The 21,541-nt window shown below is 37.5% G+C and overlaps 1 protein-coding gene across 1 annotated transcript in view; it reads left to right on the top strand.

Moving 5' to 3' along the window:
• The window catches only part of MCM6 (minichromosome maintenance complex component 6), a 40,136-nt gene extending 19,101 nt beyond the window's left edge, over positions 1-21,035 (top strand). The window contains exons 9-17 of the mRNA XM_025935111.2: positions 4,287-4,428; positions 5,766-5,873; positions 6,914-7,069; positions 8,997-9,125; positions 10,588-10,749; positions 12,423-12,558; positions 13,688-13,843; positions 15,671-15,810; positions 20,539-21,035. Coding sequence (XP_025790896.1) covers positions 4,287-4,428; positions 5,766-5,873; positions 6,914-7,069; positions 8,997-9,125; positions 10,588-10,749; positions 12,423-12,558; positions 13,688-13,843; positions 15,671-15,810; positions 20,539-20,655 — 1,246 coding nt within the window. The 3' untranslated portion in view covers positions 20,656-21,035. The remainder of the gene's footprint in view (positions 1-4,286; positions 4,429-5,765; positions 5,874-6,913; positions 7,070-8,996; positions 9,126-10,587; positions 10,750-12,422; positions 12,559-13,687; positions 13,844-15,670; positions 15,811-20,538) is intronic.
• The last annotated feature ends 506 nt before the right edge of the window (positions 21,036-21,541 follow it).

Raw genomic sequence — 21,541 nt, 5'->3', positions numbered from 1 at the left:
CTCTCTGCCCCTCCCCCGTTCATGCTCTGTCTCTCTCTGTCCCAAAAATAAATAAACGTTGGAAAAAAAAAAAGAATTCTTTTAATTCTAAGTCTTTAGATACATGAATATGTATTTTCACGGTTATAAATCACAGCTTACGTATTTTTAATTTACTGTAAATATTTTTCCATGTTTCTTTATTTTCACAGTTCTCTATTGTTGGTGTACTGCAACTTAGAAAATTATTTTCCTAGTTTGCTTCATTTAACAATTATGGATATTAATACCATGAACATCATGATTTATATAAATTTTTTATTTTGTTTGTTTCCTTTGTGAAAATCCCTAGACATAGGATTGTTGAGACTAAGAATACAAACATCTTTAAGGTTCTTAAATAGGACACGCTTTCCAATAGCAGTGCAACAAGGATAGACACGTTATGCTAACCGTATCAGCATGTGTACTGCTTTAGCAATTTTTGCTTATTTTTAGAAGCTATAGCAAATACTTGCTTACTTTCAAACTTTTAAGAAACTTAGAGGTCAAAATAATACCAAACCAGTTTTGAAACACCTGGTGTGTTCTTGGTGCTGCATATATGTATATGCATTCTCTTATCCTAGCAGCACCCAGACAGGCATGTGATATTATCCTCTTTTTTCAGGGAGGCAAACAGAAGTTCTCTGAAACTTAATAAATCACCCAACTTCTCATAGCTAACAAGTGACTTCTGAGCCATGAGTATTAGAACTTGGATGTATGTGACTGCAAAGCATGTGCTCTTCATACTGTTATCAAGCTGCTTTTCCTTTATTTATTTCAGTAATTTGTCTAGAACATAGACCATTTTTAGTTTGGGATTTTATAACTATTTTCTTCATGTGTATCAAGGACTAGGCTCTAGATTTGAAAATAATAGTCTTATGTTAAAAGGGATTCTTTTCATTTCCTCTGCTCCCATCTCCTCTCCACCACCATAAAAAGATGTGCTACAATGTTGCTGCTGGTAACAGAATTGTATTATACATGATTATCTTAGACAGAAATAGCCTTTATATCTAGTGGGTTTTTTTAGTATCTTTATTGCAATATAATTTCCATATCATAAAATTTGCCCTTTTAAAGTGTACAATTCAGTGGTTTTAGTATATTCACGGAGTTGTATGACCATTACTAAACTAAGTTTACAACATTTTCATTACCCAAAAAGAAATCTTATATCCACTAGCAGTCAGTCTTCATTCTCCTCCCTAGGCATAGGCAATCACTAATCTGCTTTAGTGTCTCTATCTGGACATTTCCTGTAAATGGAATCATATACTGTGTGATTCATTGTGACTGGCTGCTTCTGCCTAGCATAATGTTTTCAAGGTTTAGCCATGTTGGAGCATACCAATACTTAATTTCCTTTTATTGCCTAATGTTCTATCGTATGTATGTACCACATTTAATTATCTGTTTATCAGTTAATGGGCATTTGGATTGTTTCTACTTTGGCTTTTATAAGCCAATGCTGCTATATGTAAGTTTTCACCTTTTTTTATTGCAAAATGTGCATCACATTGGCCATTCTTAAACATTTTTACTTGTACATTTCAGTGGCATTAAGTACATTCAAGTTGTGCAGTCATCACTACCATCCATCTGTAGAACTCTTTCATCTCCCAAACTGAAAATCTGTTTGCATTGAACAGTAATTCCACATTTACCCCCTTTCCCAGCCCCTAGCAACCCACCATTTTTTTTTAAAGTTTGTTTATTTATTGAGAGAGAGAGAGAGAGAGAGAGAGAGGGCACGCGCACGTGTGTGCATGCAAGTGGGGGAGGGGCAGAGAAAAAAGGAGAGCGAGAATCCCAAACAGGCTCCTCGATGTCAGCACAAAGCCTGATGTGGGACTCAAACCCACGAACCATGAGATCATGACCTGAGCTAAAATTGAGTCAGACACTCAACCAGCTGAGCCACCCAGGCACCCCATCATTCTACTTTCTGTCTCTAAATTTGATTATTCTAGGTCCCTCATATACATGGAATCATACAGTATTTGTCCTTTTGTGACTGGTTTATTTCACTGAGCATAATATTCAGGGGTCACCCATGTTGTAGAATGTCTTAGAATTTCCTTCCTTTTTAAGACTGAATAATAATAATTTATTGATGTATTTATCACCTTTTGTTGTTTCCACCTTTGGGCTATTGTGAATAATGCTGCTATGAACATTGATGTGCAACTAACTGTTCAAGTCCCTGCTTGTAATTCTTGCGGATAATTTTAGTTCTGAAAATTTAGGTCCTTGATCCATTTTGAGTTAGTTTTTGTACATAGTGTGAGACAGGGGTTCAACTTTATTCTTTTGCATGTGGATATCCAGGTATTTGAATGCCAAGACTATTCTTATGCCTTATTGAAATGTTTTGGGACCCTTGTTGAAAATCAGTTGACTATAAATATGAGGGTTTATTTCTAGACTCACAATTATATTTCATAATCTCTATGTCTCTCTTTAGGCCAATACCACACTACCTTGACTACTGTAGTTTTGTAGTAAGTTCTAAAATCAGAAAGTGTGGGGTGCCTGAGTGGCTCAGTCAGTGAAGTGTCCAACTTCACCTCAGGGCATGATCTCACAGGTTTGTGAGTTCTGTGCTGTCAGCACAAAGCCTGTTTCAGATCCTCTGTTCCGCCCCCCCCCCCAACCCCTTCTTTGCCCCTCCCCTGCTCACATGCATTCTCTCTCTCTCTCTCTCTCAAAAATAAAAGTAAAAATAAACATTAAAAAAAAATAAAATCAGGAAGTATGAGGGCTGCCTGGCTGTCTCAGTCATTTGAGTTTCCAACTCTTAATTTTGACTCAGGTTATGATCTCAGAGTCATGGTATCGAGCCCCACGTTGGAGCTCCATGCTCAATGAAGAATCTGCTTGGGATTCTCCCTCTCTCCCTCTGCCCCTCTCCCTTGCTCACATGCACATGTTCTCTCTCTCTCTCTCTCTCTCTCTCTCTCTCTCTCTCTCTCAAAAATAAATAAATAATAAAAATCAGGAAGTGTGAGTCCTCCAACTAATTGTTCTTTTTCAGATTGTTTTGGCTATTCTGGGTGCCTTGAGTTTTAGGATCAAGAATTTTAGGATCAGCTTTGTGAGTTTCTACAAAGAAGCTAGTTGTGACATTAATAGAGATTGCATTAAACTGTAGATCAATTTGAGGTAAATTATCTTTAGTATATGTGCTGCCGAAGCGAGCACGAGGTAAATTATCTTTATAACAATATTAAGTCTTCTCATCCATAAACATCGGATGTCTTTCCATTTATTTAGGTTTTAATTTTTTTGAATGAACAGTGTTTTCTAGTTTTCATGGTATAAGCTTGTGCTTCTCTTGTTAAGTTTGTTCATAAGCATTTTATTCTTTTTGATGCTATCATAAATGGAAAACTATTTTCTTATTTTCATTTTTGGGTTGTTCACTATAAGTGTATAGAAATACAATAGACTGTTGATCTCTTATCTTTCAGCCTTGCAAGAACTCATTCTGTTTTAGTAGATTCCCTAGGATTTTGTATCTACAAGCTCATGTTATCTGCAAATAGTGATAGTTGTTCTTCCTTTTAAATCTAGGTGCCCTTTTTTCTTTCTCAGTTGCCCTGGCTAGACCTTTCAGTATAATGTTGAATAGATATGGCAAGAGTGAACATCTGTGTCTTGTTCTAGATTTTAGAGAGAAAGCATTCACCTTTGACCAAGTATGATGTTAGCTGTGGGTTTTCAGAGATACCCTTTTTAAGTTGTGGGAAATTCTCTTCTATTTCTAGTTCGTTGAGTTTTTATAATGAAAGGGTATTAGATTTTGTCACATGCTTTTTCTGCTTCTGTCAAGATAGTTCTTTATTCTGTTGATATGGCATGTTACTGATTTTAGGTATTAAACCAGCCTTGCATTTTTGGAATAAGTCTCACATCTAGTTTTGTCTTTTTTTGTTTCTTAAGTGCAGAGCCTTCGAAAAGATCATTGTTGCCAAAATGTTTACTGTTTATTATTAAAGGCTTCCTTTAAAATGGTGTTTTTGTCATGTATGAACTTCATTTTCCAATTTGATAGGAATGGATTTAAATTGATTAAAAAGGCCAAAGGAGATAAGGCGTTCTGTTTAGTCTGTGATATATGTCTTTATGAATTGTTTATGCTAATGTCTTTCTCAAATGTTAAGAAATAATAAATTCTTGATTGACATAAACCCTGTCAGGTGACATTTCTAGAAAGGATGCTTTGTAGTATTAATGAATATGATAACCTTGAACAGGCATGTGGAGGAGTTCAGCCCCAGAGCTGTCTACACCAGTGGCAAAGCATCCAGTGCTGCTGGCTTAACAGCAGCTGTTGTGAGAGATGAAGAATCTCATGAATTTGTCATTGAAGCTGGAGCTTTGATGCTGGCCGATAATGTAAGGACATTTTATACTTTTGGATATAAAGAAATCAGAATAGCCCCTACCCTATCATTAAATGCCTGTAAGTTTCTATTAAGAAAATAGCCTTTAAAAAAGCTATTTTAGGGTGCCTGGGTGGCTCAGTCGGTTGAGGGTTCAACTCTTGATTTCAGCTCACATCATTATCTCACAGTTTGTGGGATCAAGCCCTGCACTGGGCTCTGGGCTGACAGTGTGGAGCCTGCTTGGGATTCTCTTCTCCCTTTGTCTCTCTCTCTGCCCCTCCCCTCACATGCATGGGCTCTCTCAAAATAAACTTTTAAAAAGCCATTTTTAGTAAATCAGTTTTATTAATCTAGAATTTCATTGATCTTTTCCTCATTAATCACTTTCTGAGCTTCTCTAGAATGTATTACCTGCCCTGAGCATGTGTGTTTGCTGTGATTAGTAATTCCCAGCATTTTTTCCTTTCCAGACAGTGACATCTCTATGAGTATGTTTGTTGCCTTTTACATGTATTTGACATAGATCTGTTAGATCTGTGAAGGCATATAAGGTGTAGATACACATTTGTAATTGCAACTTTACCCTTCATTTCCTCAGCCTAAAATCAATGCTGAGGGGACCCAGAATATTTGACCTAGAGGTTTACACAAGATTTTGGTGTTGAATAAAAATGCAATAAGTAACTGTAGGGGGTTTTTTTGTTTTGTTTTTTTAAGTTTATTTATTGAGAGAGAGGAAAAAAACACGAGTTGAGGAGGGGCAGAGAGGGAGAAAGAGAGAATCCTAATAGTGTGGAGCCCAGTGTGGGGCTCGAGCTTAAAAAAACGGGAGATCATGACCTACACTAAAATCAAGACTTGGACACTCAACCAACTGAGCTTCCCAGGCACCCCAGTAACTATGTTTTTAATCTTGCTCATAGTTTAAAATGGGTCAAAGTATATGATTCCTTCTAACTCTGTAATCTGTTGAACTATCCTACTCTAGGAGAGGAAATTAAGATTGCTTACTTACTGGGGCACCTGAGTGACTCATTCAGTTGAGTGTCCAACTCTTGACTTCGGGTCAAGTCATGATCCCAGGGTCAGGGGATTGAGCTGCTCTTCAGACTCTGTGCTGAGTATGGAGCCTGATTAAGATTCTCTCTCTCCCTTTGCTCCTCTCCCTGCTCATGTTTTAAAAATTTTGTTTAAAGAAAGTTGCTTACTTACCTATCTTAGAGTTGTTTAGAGAATGGAAAGGTTTCTGGTAACAAACTTAAATTTATACTTGCCATTTCAAGTATATCTTGCCATTTCAAGACATCTCAAAGGCAGTTTCTTATGCTAGATTTGTTTGGTTACAAGGGTGTATGTTGTATTGATGAATTTGATAAGATGGATGTGCGGGATCAAGTTGCTATTCACGAAGCTATGGAACAGCAGACCATCTCCATCACTAAAGCAGGAGTGAAGGTATGTGTGTCCACCTCTGTTCTGCTGCATCATGCCTTAGCCTTAAATATTAGTGTAGTTCTAGAGATGTTCACTAGAATAAAATGCATTATTCAACATGAAATGCTGATTGTTGAAATGGGACACATAGCTCTGAGGATTATTAATCCAAATTATAGGCGCTTTTTTAGGGTACTTTGAAAATGTTTTACTATCACAGAAAGTAGAGGAAGTACTGATGAAATTTTTAGCATTTTACTCCTCAAATTTTCCACAAAGCTTCTATTTTCTTTGACAGTGCATGCTTCCAGTTGTAACAAAAATAATCAAACTCAATAGATTATTTAAAAGAAAATAATAAGCATAATATTGTAACCAACATTAGAGAGAAACTAAACTTTGTAAATAAAAGTAATGCATCCAAGTAGGTAAGGAAAATTAAAGCGCTACAGTAAAATATAAATTAAAAGACGAAATCTTCCCCTGCAACTCCTATCACCAGTAAATATTCAGAGTATATATTGAAGTTAAGCTCTTTCAGGAATTTTTCATACATAAATAAGCATAATACATACAGTTTACTTCCTTGCTCATTTAACTTCATAATTGTATTTTGGCAGTCTTTCTATGCCAGCATATATTAGATCCATTTTAGTGTTTTTATTACCACATGGTTTTCAAGTCTTTGTTCCTCATTTTGGCTCATTAGCCTTCTATAGAGTGACATTTGGTCATTTTCAGCCTTTGATTACAAGCCATATTGTAGTAAATATCCTTGAACACACATCTTCCTGTACCTAACTGCAAGATAAATTCCTAACAAGAAATTACTGGCTTTAAAGTGTGTGTATGTCATACCACCACCTTATGTGGGAGTGCCTGTTTGCTGTACATTATCAGACTTTAATTTTGATGATTCAGTAGGTAAAAAATGATGTCTTACTTAAGGTATTTTGGTTTGCGTTCAGTTTATTATGAGTAAGATTGAGCATTTGTCCTATGTTTCTTAGCCATTCCAAATGTCTTTTTAAACCTGTGACAATGATTTCTTTTGTGGTCAGGCTACTCTGAATGCCAGGACATCCATTTTGGCAGCAGCGAACCCAATCAGTGGACACTATGACAGATCAAAATCATTGAAACAAAATATAAATTTGTCAGCTCCCATCATGTCCCGATTTGATCTCTTCTTTATACTTGTGGATGAATGTAATGAGGTAACCGTGTGAAGTGTCATTGTGGGCTTCCTTTGTTATTTCCAGTTTGAGTAATTGAAGGAGACTAGGCTGCAGCATGTACTTCTGAACAGCTGGTGCATTTATTTGCACTGACTTTCATTTCTTTCAGAATGCTACAGGGCTGGGCAAAAGGTTTATTGAGCAAATCAAAATAAAGTCATTTGAACTGTTAGTTCCACTTAATTATGTTGAGGAATATGGAGTTTTGTTGTTTTCATTACTATTTTTTTAATTATCAAGAAATAAAAAAAACTTGACAGCTAACTTCAGCCACACACTTTAAGATTTTTATTAGAATTTTTTGCTGGGGGCCCTGGGTGGCTCAATTGGTTAAGCGTCCAACTCTTGATTTTGGCTCAGGTCATGATCTCATGATTCTGAGTTCAAGCCCCACATCAGGCTCTGTGCTGAGCTTGGAGCCTGCTTGGGATTCTCTCTCCCTCTCTCTCTCTAACCCAATCCTCCCCCTTCCCTGTCTTTACCGTCACTCATAGCTGGTAGTGTCTGATTTTCTTTTTTTTTTTTTAATTTAATTTTTTTTTTAATTTACATCCAAGTTAGCATATAGTGCAACAATGATTTCAAGAGTAGATTCCTTAGTGCCCCTTACCCTTTAGCCCATCCCCCCTCCCACAACCCCTCCAGTAACCCTTAGTTTGTTCTCCATATTTATGAGTCTCTTCTGTTTTGTCCCCCTCCCTGTTTTTATATTATTTTTGTTTCCCTTCCCTTACGTTCATCTGTTTTGTCTCTTAAAGTCCTCATATGAGTGAAGTCCTAGGATTTTTGTCTTTCCCTGACTGACTGATTTCACTTAGCATTATACCCTTCACTTCCATCCACGTAGTTGCAAATGGCAAGATTTCGTTCTTTTTGATTGCCGAGTAATACTCCATTGTATATATATACCACATCTTCTTTATCCATTCATCTATTGATGGACATTTGGGCTTTTGCCATATTTTGGCTATTGTTGATAATGCTGCTATAAACATGGGGGTACATGTGTCCCTTCGAAACAGCACACCTGTATCCCTTGAATAAATGCCTAGTAGTGCAATTGCTGGGTTGTAGGGTAGTTCTATTTTTAGTTTTTTGAGGAACCTACATACTGTTTTCCAGAGTGGCTGCATCAGCTTGCATTCCCAGGGAGTGTCTGATTTTCATATATTTTTGTTTGTGAATGGTTCATTAAGATAGTTTTTGAAGTTTTTTAATTGGAAATAATTTCAAGCTTACAGAAGTTTTAAGAAATAGAATTGTGCATGTAACACCCATGTACCCTTTATGCACTTATTAACTTTTTTTTTTTATATATCTTTGGCTTTTTTTGTGTACCGTATGAGAGTAAATTCCATATTTTTAGTGGTTTTTTTTCAGTGTTATTAACAATCCTGTAATGATTATCTGTTCACAAGCAGCAATATAATACTGTGGCTAAGAGCATGGACTCTGAAGCTAGACTGTTCAAATCATGGCTCCATTACTTACTGTGATGTCAGACAAGGCACTTTACCTCTCTGGGTCTCAATTTACATACCTGTAAAATGGAGATAATATTACCAATTAAGATTTTTGTGAGGGTTACATGAATTAATGCTTCCAGGCACACTTAGGGCAACAGTGCCTGGCATACACCGGGTACCCTAAAAACTTAATTCTGCTATTGTTATTAAAGTCAGTCAATTCCTTCAGGAATATTCTTAGAGTAGGGCAAAGGTACACATTAAACTTCCTAGATTTGAAATGAAATTGTACCAAACTTTGCTCAGAAACTTGGTACCCGTTAATACATGTTTCAGTGGCATATTAGAGCTTGTTTTTAGCTATAAATTATTAATGCCAGGGATAATCTGAAGTGGATATCGTTGTGACTGATCAAAGTGATTTTCTTCTTTTGAATTAGGTTACAGATTATGCTATTGCCAGACGTATAGTAGACTTGCATTCAAGAATTGAGGATTCAATTGATCGTGTCTATTCCCTTGATGATATCAGGAGGTATCTTCTCTTTGCAAGACAGTTTAAACCCAAGGTAACTAACTCGTCCTTTTGTACTGGAGTACGGCATTTAATAGGGCATAATAGGGTTCTATGGAAATTAACCTATACTTGTTTGGTTTTTTCTTTTTGAGGGTTTTGAGAACAGTGTTTCTTCAGAGAGTTAAGAAGAGGGAATTTTCTAAAAATTTTCTTTTGTTGAGTGCTAATAAAAGAATTTTGATGGGGGGGGCGGTTCGCCTGGGTGTCTCAGTTGGTTAATGTTTTTATTTTATTTTTGAGAGAGAGAGAGACACAGGCTCCGAAGCAGGTTCCAGGCTCTGAGCTGTCAGCACAAGACCCGACATGGGGCTCAAACTCATGAACTATGAGATCATGACCTGAGCTGAAGTCGGTGCTTAACCCACTGAGCGACCCAGGTGCCCCCTTATTCCTAAGTATCTTAAAATTGTATGAGCTTAAGTCAGTAGTCTACTTGGATCTTTCTTTGAGGAAAAGTTTGGATTCCTTTAGGTCATTGTGATTAATGTGGATTAATATTTTACAATAATTGATGTTTATTGAGTTGAATCTGTACTAGATCCAGGACATTCATTTTTAAAGTAAATTTCGAAATTTGTTTTGTTTGACATTTTCCTAAAGTAGAATACAAGAAGAAAAAAATTTGATTCTGGATGAGATTTTTACACTATTTTCTGGCTCAACTTTTGGGACTTTACCCAAAGGATTTAGTTATCTGTCACTTCACTGATTATACATAATATTGAGATTGATTTTCACTGTCGTTAAAAAAGCTTAATGAGGGAGGCATTTAAAACCAAGGGTTATTGGATACATATGTGTAAAGAGGCTTTTGTTCGCTAGACTGTGTACTCATCCCTCTGTGACCTTGGCATGCTTCTTTAATAGGCTGAGTTCCTTACTCTGAAAAACTGAGTATTCTTTTAGTAATCTTACTTTGTTGTTATTATTCAACACATTTAAAAGACATTACATCCTTTTCCACTGCTTCAGCTTGCTATGTATCTTAGAAATGGCATTTGCAGGGCACCTGGGTGGCTCAGTTAAGCATCCGACTTCGACTAAGGTCATGATCTTGCGGTTTATGGATTTGAGCCCCATGTCGAGCTCTGTGCTGACAGCTCAGAGCCTAGAGCCTGCTTTGGATTCTGTGTCTCCCTCTCTCTGCCCCTCCCCTGCTCACACTCTGTCTGTCTGTCTCTCTCTCTCAAAAATAAACATTAAAAAAAATAAGAAAAAATGGCATTTGCTTAAATACTACCCCTGTTCTCTTCCTCTTCATAAAATTAGTATATGAAATTCACAGGTGTCCTTAGTTTCTTTTGAAAGACATTTCAGTATTAACTGTCATTGACTTCAAAGTTTTGACCCTCTCACTTCCCCAAAGTGTCTTTACCTGGAAGGCTCTTAAACTTAAATTTAATGCCACTCCCATCAAGTAGAAAAGCCCTGACTTCAGTGATGTTCTGAAACAGATTTCTAAAGAGTCAGAGGACTTCATTGTGGAACAATATAAACGTCTCCGCCAGAGGGATGGGTCTGGAGTAATCAAGTCTTCGTGGAGGATTACAGTGCGACAACTTGAGAGCATGATCCGTCTCTCTGAAGCAATGGCTCGAATGCACTGCTGTGATGAGGTATCAAAGTCACTTTAACATAATGGGAGGAAAGAGAAATTGATTTATTGGTTTATAAGCATGTTTTTATCTTTGATATACTGTTGAGTGCTCATAAGATACGCAGTGCTGGGATTTCTCCCTTGAAGAACGTTGCTGTGAAGTATTTATTGAATTTAGTTTGATTAATATAATGAAATAATCATCTCCCAGGTTATGGAGTACATATAGAGGTGAGTTACCATTAATAGGTAGATGATCCTCCTGAAGTATTGTCAGAAAGTCAGTAGTAGCCTAAAGCTACATCATCTCATCAAAAGAAGGGTGAGTACAATGCAGTGTTATTTTGAGAGACACCACATTCACATAACTTTTATTAAGTACATTGCTGTAACTGTTCTATTTTATTAATTATTGTTAAGCTCTTACTGTACCTAATTTATAAATTAAACTTTATCAGACGTATGTATGAATAAGAAAAACAGTATATGTAAGATTAAGTACTATCTATGGTTTATGGATCCACTGGGGTCTTGGAACATAATCCCTGAGAATAAGGGGGATGCTGTGTACCACATTTTGTTTATCCATTGATCCATCAATGGGCATTTGGCTTGCTTCCACCTCTTGGCTGTTGTGATTAATGCTGTGGTGAACATGGGTATTCTCTGTGTTTTGAATATTAATCCCTTATCAAATTTATAATGTGCAGATAAGTTCTCCCATTCTGTAGATTGCCTTTTTACTCTGTTGATTGTTTCCCTTGATGCTCAGAAGTTTTTGAATGGGATATCATTTCATTTGTCAGTTTACCCCTTTGTTGCCTGTGCTTTTGACACTATTATCAAATCCAGTGTCCTGAGGCTTTTTTCCTGTGTTTTCTTACATAATGTTTTATAGTTTTAGGTCTTCAAACTATTTTGAGTTAATTTTGTATGTGATGTCAGGCAGGGGTCTAACTTCATTCTTTATCATAAAAGATATCCAGTTTGCCCAATAACATTTGTTGAAGATACTATCCATTCCCCAAGGTATGGGCTTGGCACCTTTGTCAAAGATTATTTGATCACAGAAGTGAGGGTTTAATGATAACCTTAAAGATCTAAGGATTACTTTGTATAAATGCAGTCCTAGAATATGTTCCCCCTTGTGTCTGTTTTTTTCATACAGAATTAAAACTATAAAATATCATCTGAGTTTTATGTAATACTAGTTTTTCCATTTTTGTGCTGTGTAATATTCTGTCAATAAATCACAATGACTAACCCATTCTTCTGTTAATGGGCATTTGGATAGTTTCCAGTTTGGGTTCTTATGATACATGTCTTTTGGTCTGTATGGCATATATGTGTGTGTACATTTCTGTTCACTAGAAGTAGAATTGTTGGGTCAGAGGTTATACGTGTGTTCAGATCAGTAAAGACTGCCAAAATGGTTTTCCTTTAGTGGTTGTATCAATTTATATTCCCACCAGCAGTGAATGAAAGTTGTTCTACATTATTTCCAATACCATATATTGTTGGTTCTTTTAAGCCATTCTGGTGAACTTACGGTGTTATCACGTATTTTATGTGTGTGTGAGAGAGGGAGAGTGTGAGAAAAATTAAAATGCCACTGTGATTTGGTAAGGAGAGAATCTGTTTGGTATATCAAGAAGACTGACTTTCTGATTTACTTCATCTTGATTGGTTTAGGTCCAGCCTAAACATGTGAAGGAAGCTTTCAGGTTACTGAATAAGTCAATCATCCGTGTAGAAACACCTGATGTCAACCTAGATCAAGAAGAAGAGGCCCAGATGGAGGTAGATGAGGGCCCAGATGGCATCAATGGTGAGATACTTGTTCATTTACTGTTCTGGAGTTAAGAACTAAAATGTTCTCTGAGATATTATGATAAAAGTGCACTTGTTGATGGTTTTGAAGTCTGTATAGCAAAAGGGAAAAAATGGATATTGAATTGTACTAACTGTTTACAAGGTAAAATACAATTAAATAATTCATATAGAATATCTATGCGTGAAAGATTGAAAGAAAATACACCAAAATGGTGACAGTGAACTTAATTCCCTGGCCTGATTTATTGTTATTTTGCTTTTGAAGTAAAAACATGTTCTTGACTACATTAAAACAGACAAATACTAGGGCGTCAGTTAAGCATCCGACTCTTGATTTTTGGCTCAGGTTATGATCTCATGGTTTGTGAGTTTGAGCCCCACATCAGACTCTGTGCTGACAGTGCAGAGACTGCTTGGGATTCTTTCTCTCTCCCTGTCTCTGTTTCTCCATTTGTGCTCTCGCTCTCTCTCTCAAAATAAATAAACTTTAAAAAAACTAAAAAACAGACAAATAACAGATTTTCACATTTTGTGTATAATATTGCAAATGAACTTAAAAAAAATTTTTTTTAATGTTTATTTAGTTTTGAGAGAGAGAGAGCGCGAGTTGGGGAAGGACACAGAGAGAGGGAGACACAAAATCCGAAATAGGCTCCAGGCTCTGAGCTGTCCTCACAGAGCCTGGCACGGGGCTCAAACTCATGGACCACGAGCTCATGACCTGAGCTGTAGTCAGACGCTTAACCAACTGAGCCACCCAGTGCCCCCCCCAACCCCGTTTTTTTTTTTCTTCAATGTTTATTTTTGAGTGAAAGAGTGCAAGTAGGGGAAAGACAGAGAGAGAGGGAGACACCGAATCTGAAGCAGCAAATGAACTTTTAGATCAGGGAATCTTATCTTCATGACTGCCATCCTTCCCATTCCTTCCAAATTAGTTTCTGTTTTCACTATTAGCATTTACAAATTTGTTTCTAATTTATTTGTAAAATGACTAAATACTGAGTGTAACTATATGCTTGTGTAGAAGTTAGTATTAAAATAGAAGTAGTATACTTATATAAACATTTGATGGGGGAGTGTCGGAGGCACAGAAACAAGATTCAGATGGTTGATATTTCACTTAGGTCATGTTGACAGCCCTGCTCCTGTGAATGGAATCAATGGCCACAGTGAAGACATAAACCAAGATTTTGTTCCTAAAGCCTCCTTAAGGCTGGGCTTCTCTGAGTACTGCCGAATCTCTAACCTTATTGTGCTTCACCTCAGAAAGATGGAGGAAGGTAAGGCTTTACCTAGTATGGCCACATGCTTAGTCATTCATATAAGTTTTATTTGTATAAGCCACTTCTAACTGCTAAAGACTGTTTTGTCGGAAGAGATCATAAATTGTTATAGAGGCTCACTTTGGCAAAGAAAATCTATCAGTATATCTGACAGTCTGGACCTTTCACCCACAAGTTCATTGTCAGACAAAGGTCATTTTTTAATGTCCTTCACCTATTTTAATATTTTTGAGAATCAGAAGTTAGGATCTGATAATATATAAAGAAGCACTTAAATGTTTTTACAGATGCAAAATCACTGTTCCTAACAATGGCTTTACTTCAAATGGATGACTCTAGGTTATTTATTTTTGTAGGCAAGTAATTGAACTGAAAAGACCATATTGGCACATATTCTATACCTAAAAATGAAATAAAATCCTCATTTCTCTGTATATAAAGTGTGATATCTGGACACTAGTATCCTGCCTATCTTAATTAACTGCTTTACTATGCTATTCCACCATGCCTGTAGTTGGCATAGAAAATGATGAAATCAAGGTGTTGAACTTAAACTTTAATTTGCTGGTTAGCAATCAGATAATTCTTATTTAAAAGTCCAAAAATGCTGGCTTCTGGACACTCTCATCACAGTGTCCTGTCTGTGGAAGGAAGAGAACAGTGAGGTTGTCTTAGCTTACTAAAGATTTGAATCCTGTAGTTTTTGCCCCTTAGGAGTTGTAGACCAGTGGGAGGGAGGAGAGAAGGCAGTAAAGAGGCCAGTATGACAGACAGGTTTTAGCCCTCCCACCCTCTTCTCACATAAAAACTTTTGGGAACTCACATGTTCTTGTGTTCACATTGTATTTCATTTGTCTTTTTCTCATGTAGTCAAATTTTAAACATGGCAAACCATTGATGGAGCAAAGATAATGGTTAGCGCCCAGGCACTGTATGCATTCCACAGATAAATTCTGCTAGATCTTCTTTTCCTTAGAAAAAAAATACTGTTCACCTAGTAGTAATGAATTCTCAGTCTTCAAGTGGACAGCTGTTCTCTAGTCCAGCACAGAGAATACAACTTTAAGCCAAGAAGGTCACTTACTGAGAACATTTAGACCAACCACTGAAGTTTCAGTACACCCATAATAAAACTTTTCAAAGCCATTGTCAGTAAAGCTAGAATTTTCCTATTTTTCATTTTTCATTTTATTAACAGTAGCTAGAACCAAGACTAAGAGTTTTCTCTTATTAATACTTTGCTTCTGTGATAGTTACGCTATTATCCAGGTTCCATCTTTTCTTGTGAATTTGGACTTCTGCTTTGGACTCTGACAAAGTAGATAATCATTCAGTATAGATAGACCTTGCTGAAATAAGTTGATAATTTTTTATTTTGAGTGAATGCCCTTGGATTTCACTTCTTGGTTCAGCTGTGTAAAATCTTCCTTATTCCAAAGAGGAAAAGTTATGTTTAAGAAGTTTTGCTTGCTGTTGCTAATTTATGCTGTCAATTACTATCGTCAAACATTCTCATAGAAGGTGAAGGAAACAGCTTCATACTTTGAAATATTAATAGCTTCAAGAAACTTGTTTCTTATAATCTCTATTTTATTAGATTTTTTTCCTCAGGATAAAGTGAGGCATACTTTAATACAAGTAATATGACAGGTTATTTCAGGCTTACACTGGAACATTGCAAACCTTATTTTAGCAGGTATTCTTTCTGACAGGTTGATGGTTATCTAATCTGTACATTATCTTGTGTATGCAAACCCCAAGGATTGGCAATACAATTTGCTAGAAGGAAAATTTAATCCTTTTGAAATGTATTTTTTGTTGCAGAAGAGGATGAGTCTGCATTAAAGAGGAGTGAGCTTGTTAACTGGTATTTGAAGGAAATCGAATCAGAAATAGATTCTGAAGAGGAACTTATAAATAAAAAGAGAATTATAGAGAAAGTCATCCATCGACTCACCCACTATGTACGTACATAGCTACTCTTGCTTATTAATGAGGGAGGGAGTCCATGCTTCATACCTGCAGGTTCATAGATGTTCATTTATTTTGAATCATTGGGATCTAGTTAAAATTATGAGTTATGGGGGGCCAGGGTGGCTTAGTTGATTAAGTGCCTGACTTAGGCTCAGGTCATGATACTGCAATTCGTGGGTTCGAGCCCTGCGTGGGGCTCTGTGCTGACAGCTCAGAGCCTGGAGCCTGCTTCAGATTCTGTGTCTCCCTTTCTCTCTGGCCCTCCCCTGCTTGTGGTCTGTCTCTCTCTCTCAAAAATAAAAAAAAAAACATTGAAAGGAAAAAAAGAATTATGAGTTGTAAAAAAGAGAGAATTTACAGCAGTTAATTGACTTACTTCCTCTGCTGGAATCAGCAGAACCTAAGTTAAATCTGGGAAGGTAGGGTTAGGGTCTTACTATCAAACTATTTTTAATCTTTGTTTTCCACTCCACTCCCTTTACCATAAACCTGCAAGCATTCTGACCTCTATTGCCTGTTTTCTATATTTCCTCTTCCCCACATCCTCACCTCCCCCATCACCCAGCTTACAGTCTATGGTCTGTCCCAATGATCACTATTTTCTCACACTTTAAACTATAATTTCTCTGTTCTACTTGATTGGCAAAACCCCAGCCTTGGTTAAATCTAAATCTTTTTACTGTGCCATATCCAAGCAGTTAAAAGTATCTGGAGAAAGGCATACAACCACGTGCCATGTCCTACTTTAAATTCATGCCACTAATCTCAAGTGGACTCTTCTTTTTTCTTTTTTTTTTCCTTTTTTTTTTTTTTTTTTTTTTTTAACCATATACACAGAGTTTTATTCGGGGTAACTTAATGACAAGGGGAGTCATGTGGACGATGATCCAGGTGCTAAGCAGATACCCTTTGTAAAGTCCAGAACTTAATCCACAGATTTTATAAAGCAAGGAGGTGCAAGGATATGCAGAGGTCACTGTGATGAGGTCAAAGGGTTTAACATTTAACACACTCGTTGCCCCATCTGTGTGCCACAGGAGAGGGAGGGGAAGAAACTATGTTACCTCTACTAGTTATCTAGCCATTATAGGAAAGATAAGAACAAGCTTTACTGCATTCTGGGCAGGGCATACATAAACCTCCAAGGGGCCTGGAACATACAGCCCTGAGGGAGGCCATTTTGAGGAAATGAATAAAATGGAGGTTTCACTTGAGTAATTCAGTTTAATCCAATGGTTCTCAATTTTAGCATGCACCAGAATCATCTGAAAAACTTACTAAAACGCAGATCACTGGAACCACTCCCAGAATTTGTAATTTAGTAGGTCTGGGATAGAGACCAAAAATTTATTTTGTTTTGTTTTGTTTTGTTTATTTATTTACACCAAATTAGTTAGCATATAATACAACAATGATTTCAGGAGTAGATTCCTTAACGCTCCTTACCCATTTAGCCCATCCCCCACTCCCACAACCCCTCCAGTAACCCTGTTTGTTCTCCATATTTGTGAGTCATTTTGTCCCCCTCCCTGTTTTTATATTATTTTTCTTTCCCTTCCCTTATGTTCATCTGTTGTAAATGACAAGATTTCATTCTTTTCGATCGCCGAGTAATACTCCATTGTATGTATATACATCTTCTTTATCCATTCATCCATCAATGGACATTTGGGCTCTTTCCATACTTTGGCTATTGTTGATAGTGCTGCTATAAACATGGGGGTGCATGTGTCCCTTCAAAACAGCACACCTGTATCCCGTGGACAAATACCTAGTAGTGCATTTGCTGGATCATAGGGTAGTTCTATTTTTAGTTTTTTGAGGAACCGTCATACTGTTTTCCAGAGTGGCTGCACCAGCTTGCATTCCCATCAAGTGGATTCTTCTTTACTGATCCTACCTACCTCACAGTGGCACTGCCCAGTGCTATGACTTCTTCCAGTCCCTAACAGGATCATTACAGGCATGCCTCCTCCCTACTCACATCAGTTGGTCATTCTCTATATTTGGCCTATTGGTCTGTCACTGTTGATTGCTCCTTCTGAGTCACCATATTTTCCTGGGTCTTCTCCTATCTCTTTGGTTATTTCCTCTTAGTCTCTTTTCCTGAGTCTTGTCACTTTTTAAATGGAGTGCTGTACTCAATCCTCAGACCTCTTTTGTATTTACATTGATTACCTAAGTGATCTCATTAGGTTCTATGAATTTAAATCCATCCACTGATGTCTCCCAGATTCAGCTGTCACCTCTCCTCTAAACTCCAGATGTCGGTAACCAGCTGCCTACTTGTGAACTATAGGCATCTCATGCTTAATGTGTGCAAAACAGTTCTGTCCCCCACCCCCCCAGTGTTCCCATTTACTCAGTTGTTCTAAGCCAAACACGTTAGAATCATCCATGATGCCAGTTTTCCCTCATAGCCTCTCCTTTAAGCAGCAAATCCTGTGAGCCCTGCCTTCAGTGTATATATTCTGTGTTCTATTCTCACCGCCTTCACATTTACTCAAGCTACTATGCCTGAACTTTCACAGGAGCCTCCTAACTGTCCCCCTTTGTACTAGCTCTCTGTCCAGCAGCCAGACAGATCTTTTAACAAATCAAAACGTTTTCATGCCCTACCTTCCAGTTCTTCCTTCACATTTACAATAAAATCCAGTCTCCGTAACATGGCCTGCAGAACCTCTACAACCAAACCCCTCCTTAGGTGTATACCTCTTCACCTTCTTGCATAGGACTCTCTTCATGTTGCTACTCAGTGATACTGGCCTTGTCACTATTCCAGAGACACACCAAACATGAGGACCTTCGCACTTGTCCTTTGTCTCTTTACCTAGGTTCCCTCTTTCATTCTGGTGTCTGCTCAAATGTTACCTTCTCAAAGAGGTGGTTCTTGCCTAACCTGTCAAAATAAGAGCCTCCTGGAGCACCTGGGTGGCTCAGTCAGTTAAGTATCCGACTTCAGCTCAGGTCATGATCTCACAGTTCGTGGGTTCGAGCTTCACGTCAGGCTCTGCACTATCAGCACTTCAGATCTTCTTTCTCCCTCTCTCTCCCTCCTGTCCCCCTCCACTCCTTCTAAAATAAATAAACATTTAAAAAAAATAATAAGAGCCTCCTTCTTGCTATCACTCCCTAACCCTGCTTTGTGTTACTTCATAGTGCTTATCATTGCCTGGCACTAGGTTTTCAGTTTGACTTACTAGAGTGCAAGCACCAGGAGGCCAGGGACTTTGTTTTATTGATCATTCTACCTCCAAGACCTGTAGTGGTGCCTGGCACATAGATCAAATATTTGATGAGTGATTGAATTTTTATGTTTTTTTTTTTTTTTTAATTTTTTTTTTTCAACGTTTTTTTATTTATTTTTGGGACAGAGAGAGACAGAGCATGAACGGGGGAGGGGCAGAGAGAGAGGGAGACACAGAATCGGAAACAGGCTCCAGGCTCCGAGCCATCAGCCCAGAGCCTGACGCGGGGCTCGAACTCACGGACCGCGAGATCGTGACCTGGCTGAAGTCGGACGCTTAACTGACTGCGCCACCCAGGCGCCCCTTGAATTTTTATGTTTAAGTGGCAGATTCAATTGCCCTGTAGCTCACTTTACAGTGTTCACTCTATAAATATTATGAGTGTCACATTATCAGGATTGTATCATCTGAAAAACCCTTTACTTGTGTGAGTAGATGAGTGTATGATTAGGTGGTATAATATCTATGAAAATCTGAATTGGGGTGGTAAACATTCAGTTGTCTTTCTAGTGCTGGGCAGTGTGTTTGCACCAGGCCAGCCCTTACCTTCCTAATGCCTTCTGGGATCAGTGTAAGATAAATTGACCCACACCACAAGTCTACTTTGGGACATTTGGTAAAATTAGCTGATCTAAACTGGAGCTACCTTTTTAAGTTTGACATCACCTGAGCTAGCTAGCTCATTTACAAAAGACTAGAGAAATTACACTGTGCTGATCAAGTGTTCTTCCTGTAAGGGCTTGTTAGTACATAAAGTGAGATCTTAAAAGTGTCCAGTCCCTCTTGATGGCAGTAGTGCTCATACTATAGGACATTTCTACCTTCTTAAGATCGAATACTATTTCCTGAGTTCTATATGGGCTTGGCTAGGAGTTCCTCTCATTTGTGGGTATTTTAGATCAACTTACAGGTACATTTAAGCTATGTGGCATGTTCTACTTTTTTTTATTAGCTCAGAGTGAAAATTTTTCCATGTTAATTATCTTTAGATTATACCTCTAACTGAATTATGAACGGGTGGTATATGAAAGAGTTAGTGGCTAGTAACTAAAAATTTATACTAAATGAAATTAGAACACTTATCAGAGTGATAAACAGAATGATAACCATATTTATCAGGATTTTACACAATTGCATAACCTTAAAATTCATGTATTTTGTCTTTTTTGAAATCATATTTACAAGATGTAGTATGCCAGGAAACCTTACTAAAATCACAACGTTGAGCTTGCCTATGTATTTTGTAATTTTTCAAAAGATTTTTATGTTATAAAAGATCTGTATCCTAATGGGAAAGGGGCGTAGCAAAACTTGGTAAAGATTTTAAGGTATAGTCCTTTCTCTGAGAGTTTATGAAGGAGAAATGGAAGAAAATGCTAGTTGCAAATACTCAGAAGGGTCAAATTATGTGGATGGGGCATTTTTACACTACTGCTGAAAGACCTCAGGACAAATCTTTGTGTTTCACAGGATCATGTTCTGATTGAGCTCACCCAAGCTGGACTGAAAGGCTCTACAGAAGGAAGTGAGAGCTATGAAGAGGATCCCTACTTAGTAGTTAACCCTAATTACTTGCTTGAAGATTAAGATATTGAAAGTAACCAGAAAAACTGGCCCCTACCTTCCGGCCTAGAGTCTGGATGTAGCTCTACTAGCAAGAGAAATGTTTCTGGGAACAAGGCTTCAGGAAGATTTATTTTGAGGAATAAGAACCTTGTTGGTGGTCCTGTATGTCACGTTCCTGTAATATGCTTTTATATTAACACAAGCTTTAGCACATTGTTTAGCGTGCTTGTCTAAATGAAGTTGGAACCCAATGATGTGTGCTTTCTGTAACTGAGGACTTGTTTTCATGTATAGAAAAAGGTCTGTTATTTTTATGGTATATAGTATCTTACTGGAGAGGTAACTTTTTACAATTGCCAACTACTGCTTTTCTTTGTCAAAATAAAATAATGTGTTCTGCAGTTGTCCATTTTTATTTCCACCCTACTCTAATTATAGCTTTGATCTGCATTCGACCCTTGAACAACATGGAGGTTGGGGGCACCAGTTCCCCCATGCAGTCAAAAATCTGTATATAACTTTTGGCTTCCCCACAACTTAACCACTAACATTGCCTACTGTTGACTGGAAGCCTTACTGATAATATACAGTTGATTAACACATTTTGTATGTTATATGTATTATATACTGTATTCTTAATACCTTTTTCTTAATCTTTTCAGTATTTCTAGACTACAAGATTTGTCTACAAGTTTTTTTGAAATTTCTTGCAGATCTCTGGAAATTTTTCCAATATATTTATTGGAAAAATCCACGTATAAATGTACCCACACAGTTCAAACTTGATTTATGGGGGCGCAGCTCTGCTTGTTAACATGAGTCTTGTTCCCAGTTTGCTTACTGTGGGGCAGGTGGGTGGAAGTGTGTGGCATTATAAGCCTCTAGGATTAGGTTCCTATGAGGAGTC

This window comes from Puma concolor, chromosome C1 (assembly GCF_028749965.1).
Source record: "Puma concolor isolate L17-30 chromosome C1, mPumCon1.1.hap2, whole genome shotgun sequence".
In the NCBI taxonomy this organism is placed as follows: Eukaryota; Metazoa; Chordata; class Mammalia; order Carnivora; family Felidae; genus Puma; species Puma concolor.
Note: the sequence above shows the minus strand (reverse complement) of the source record. Positions and strands in the feature narration are given on the sequence as shown.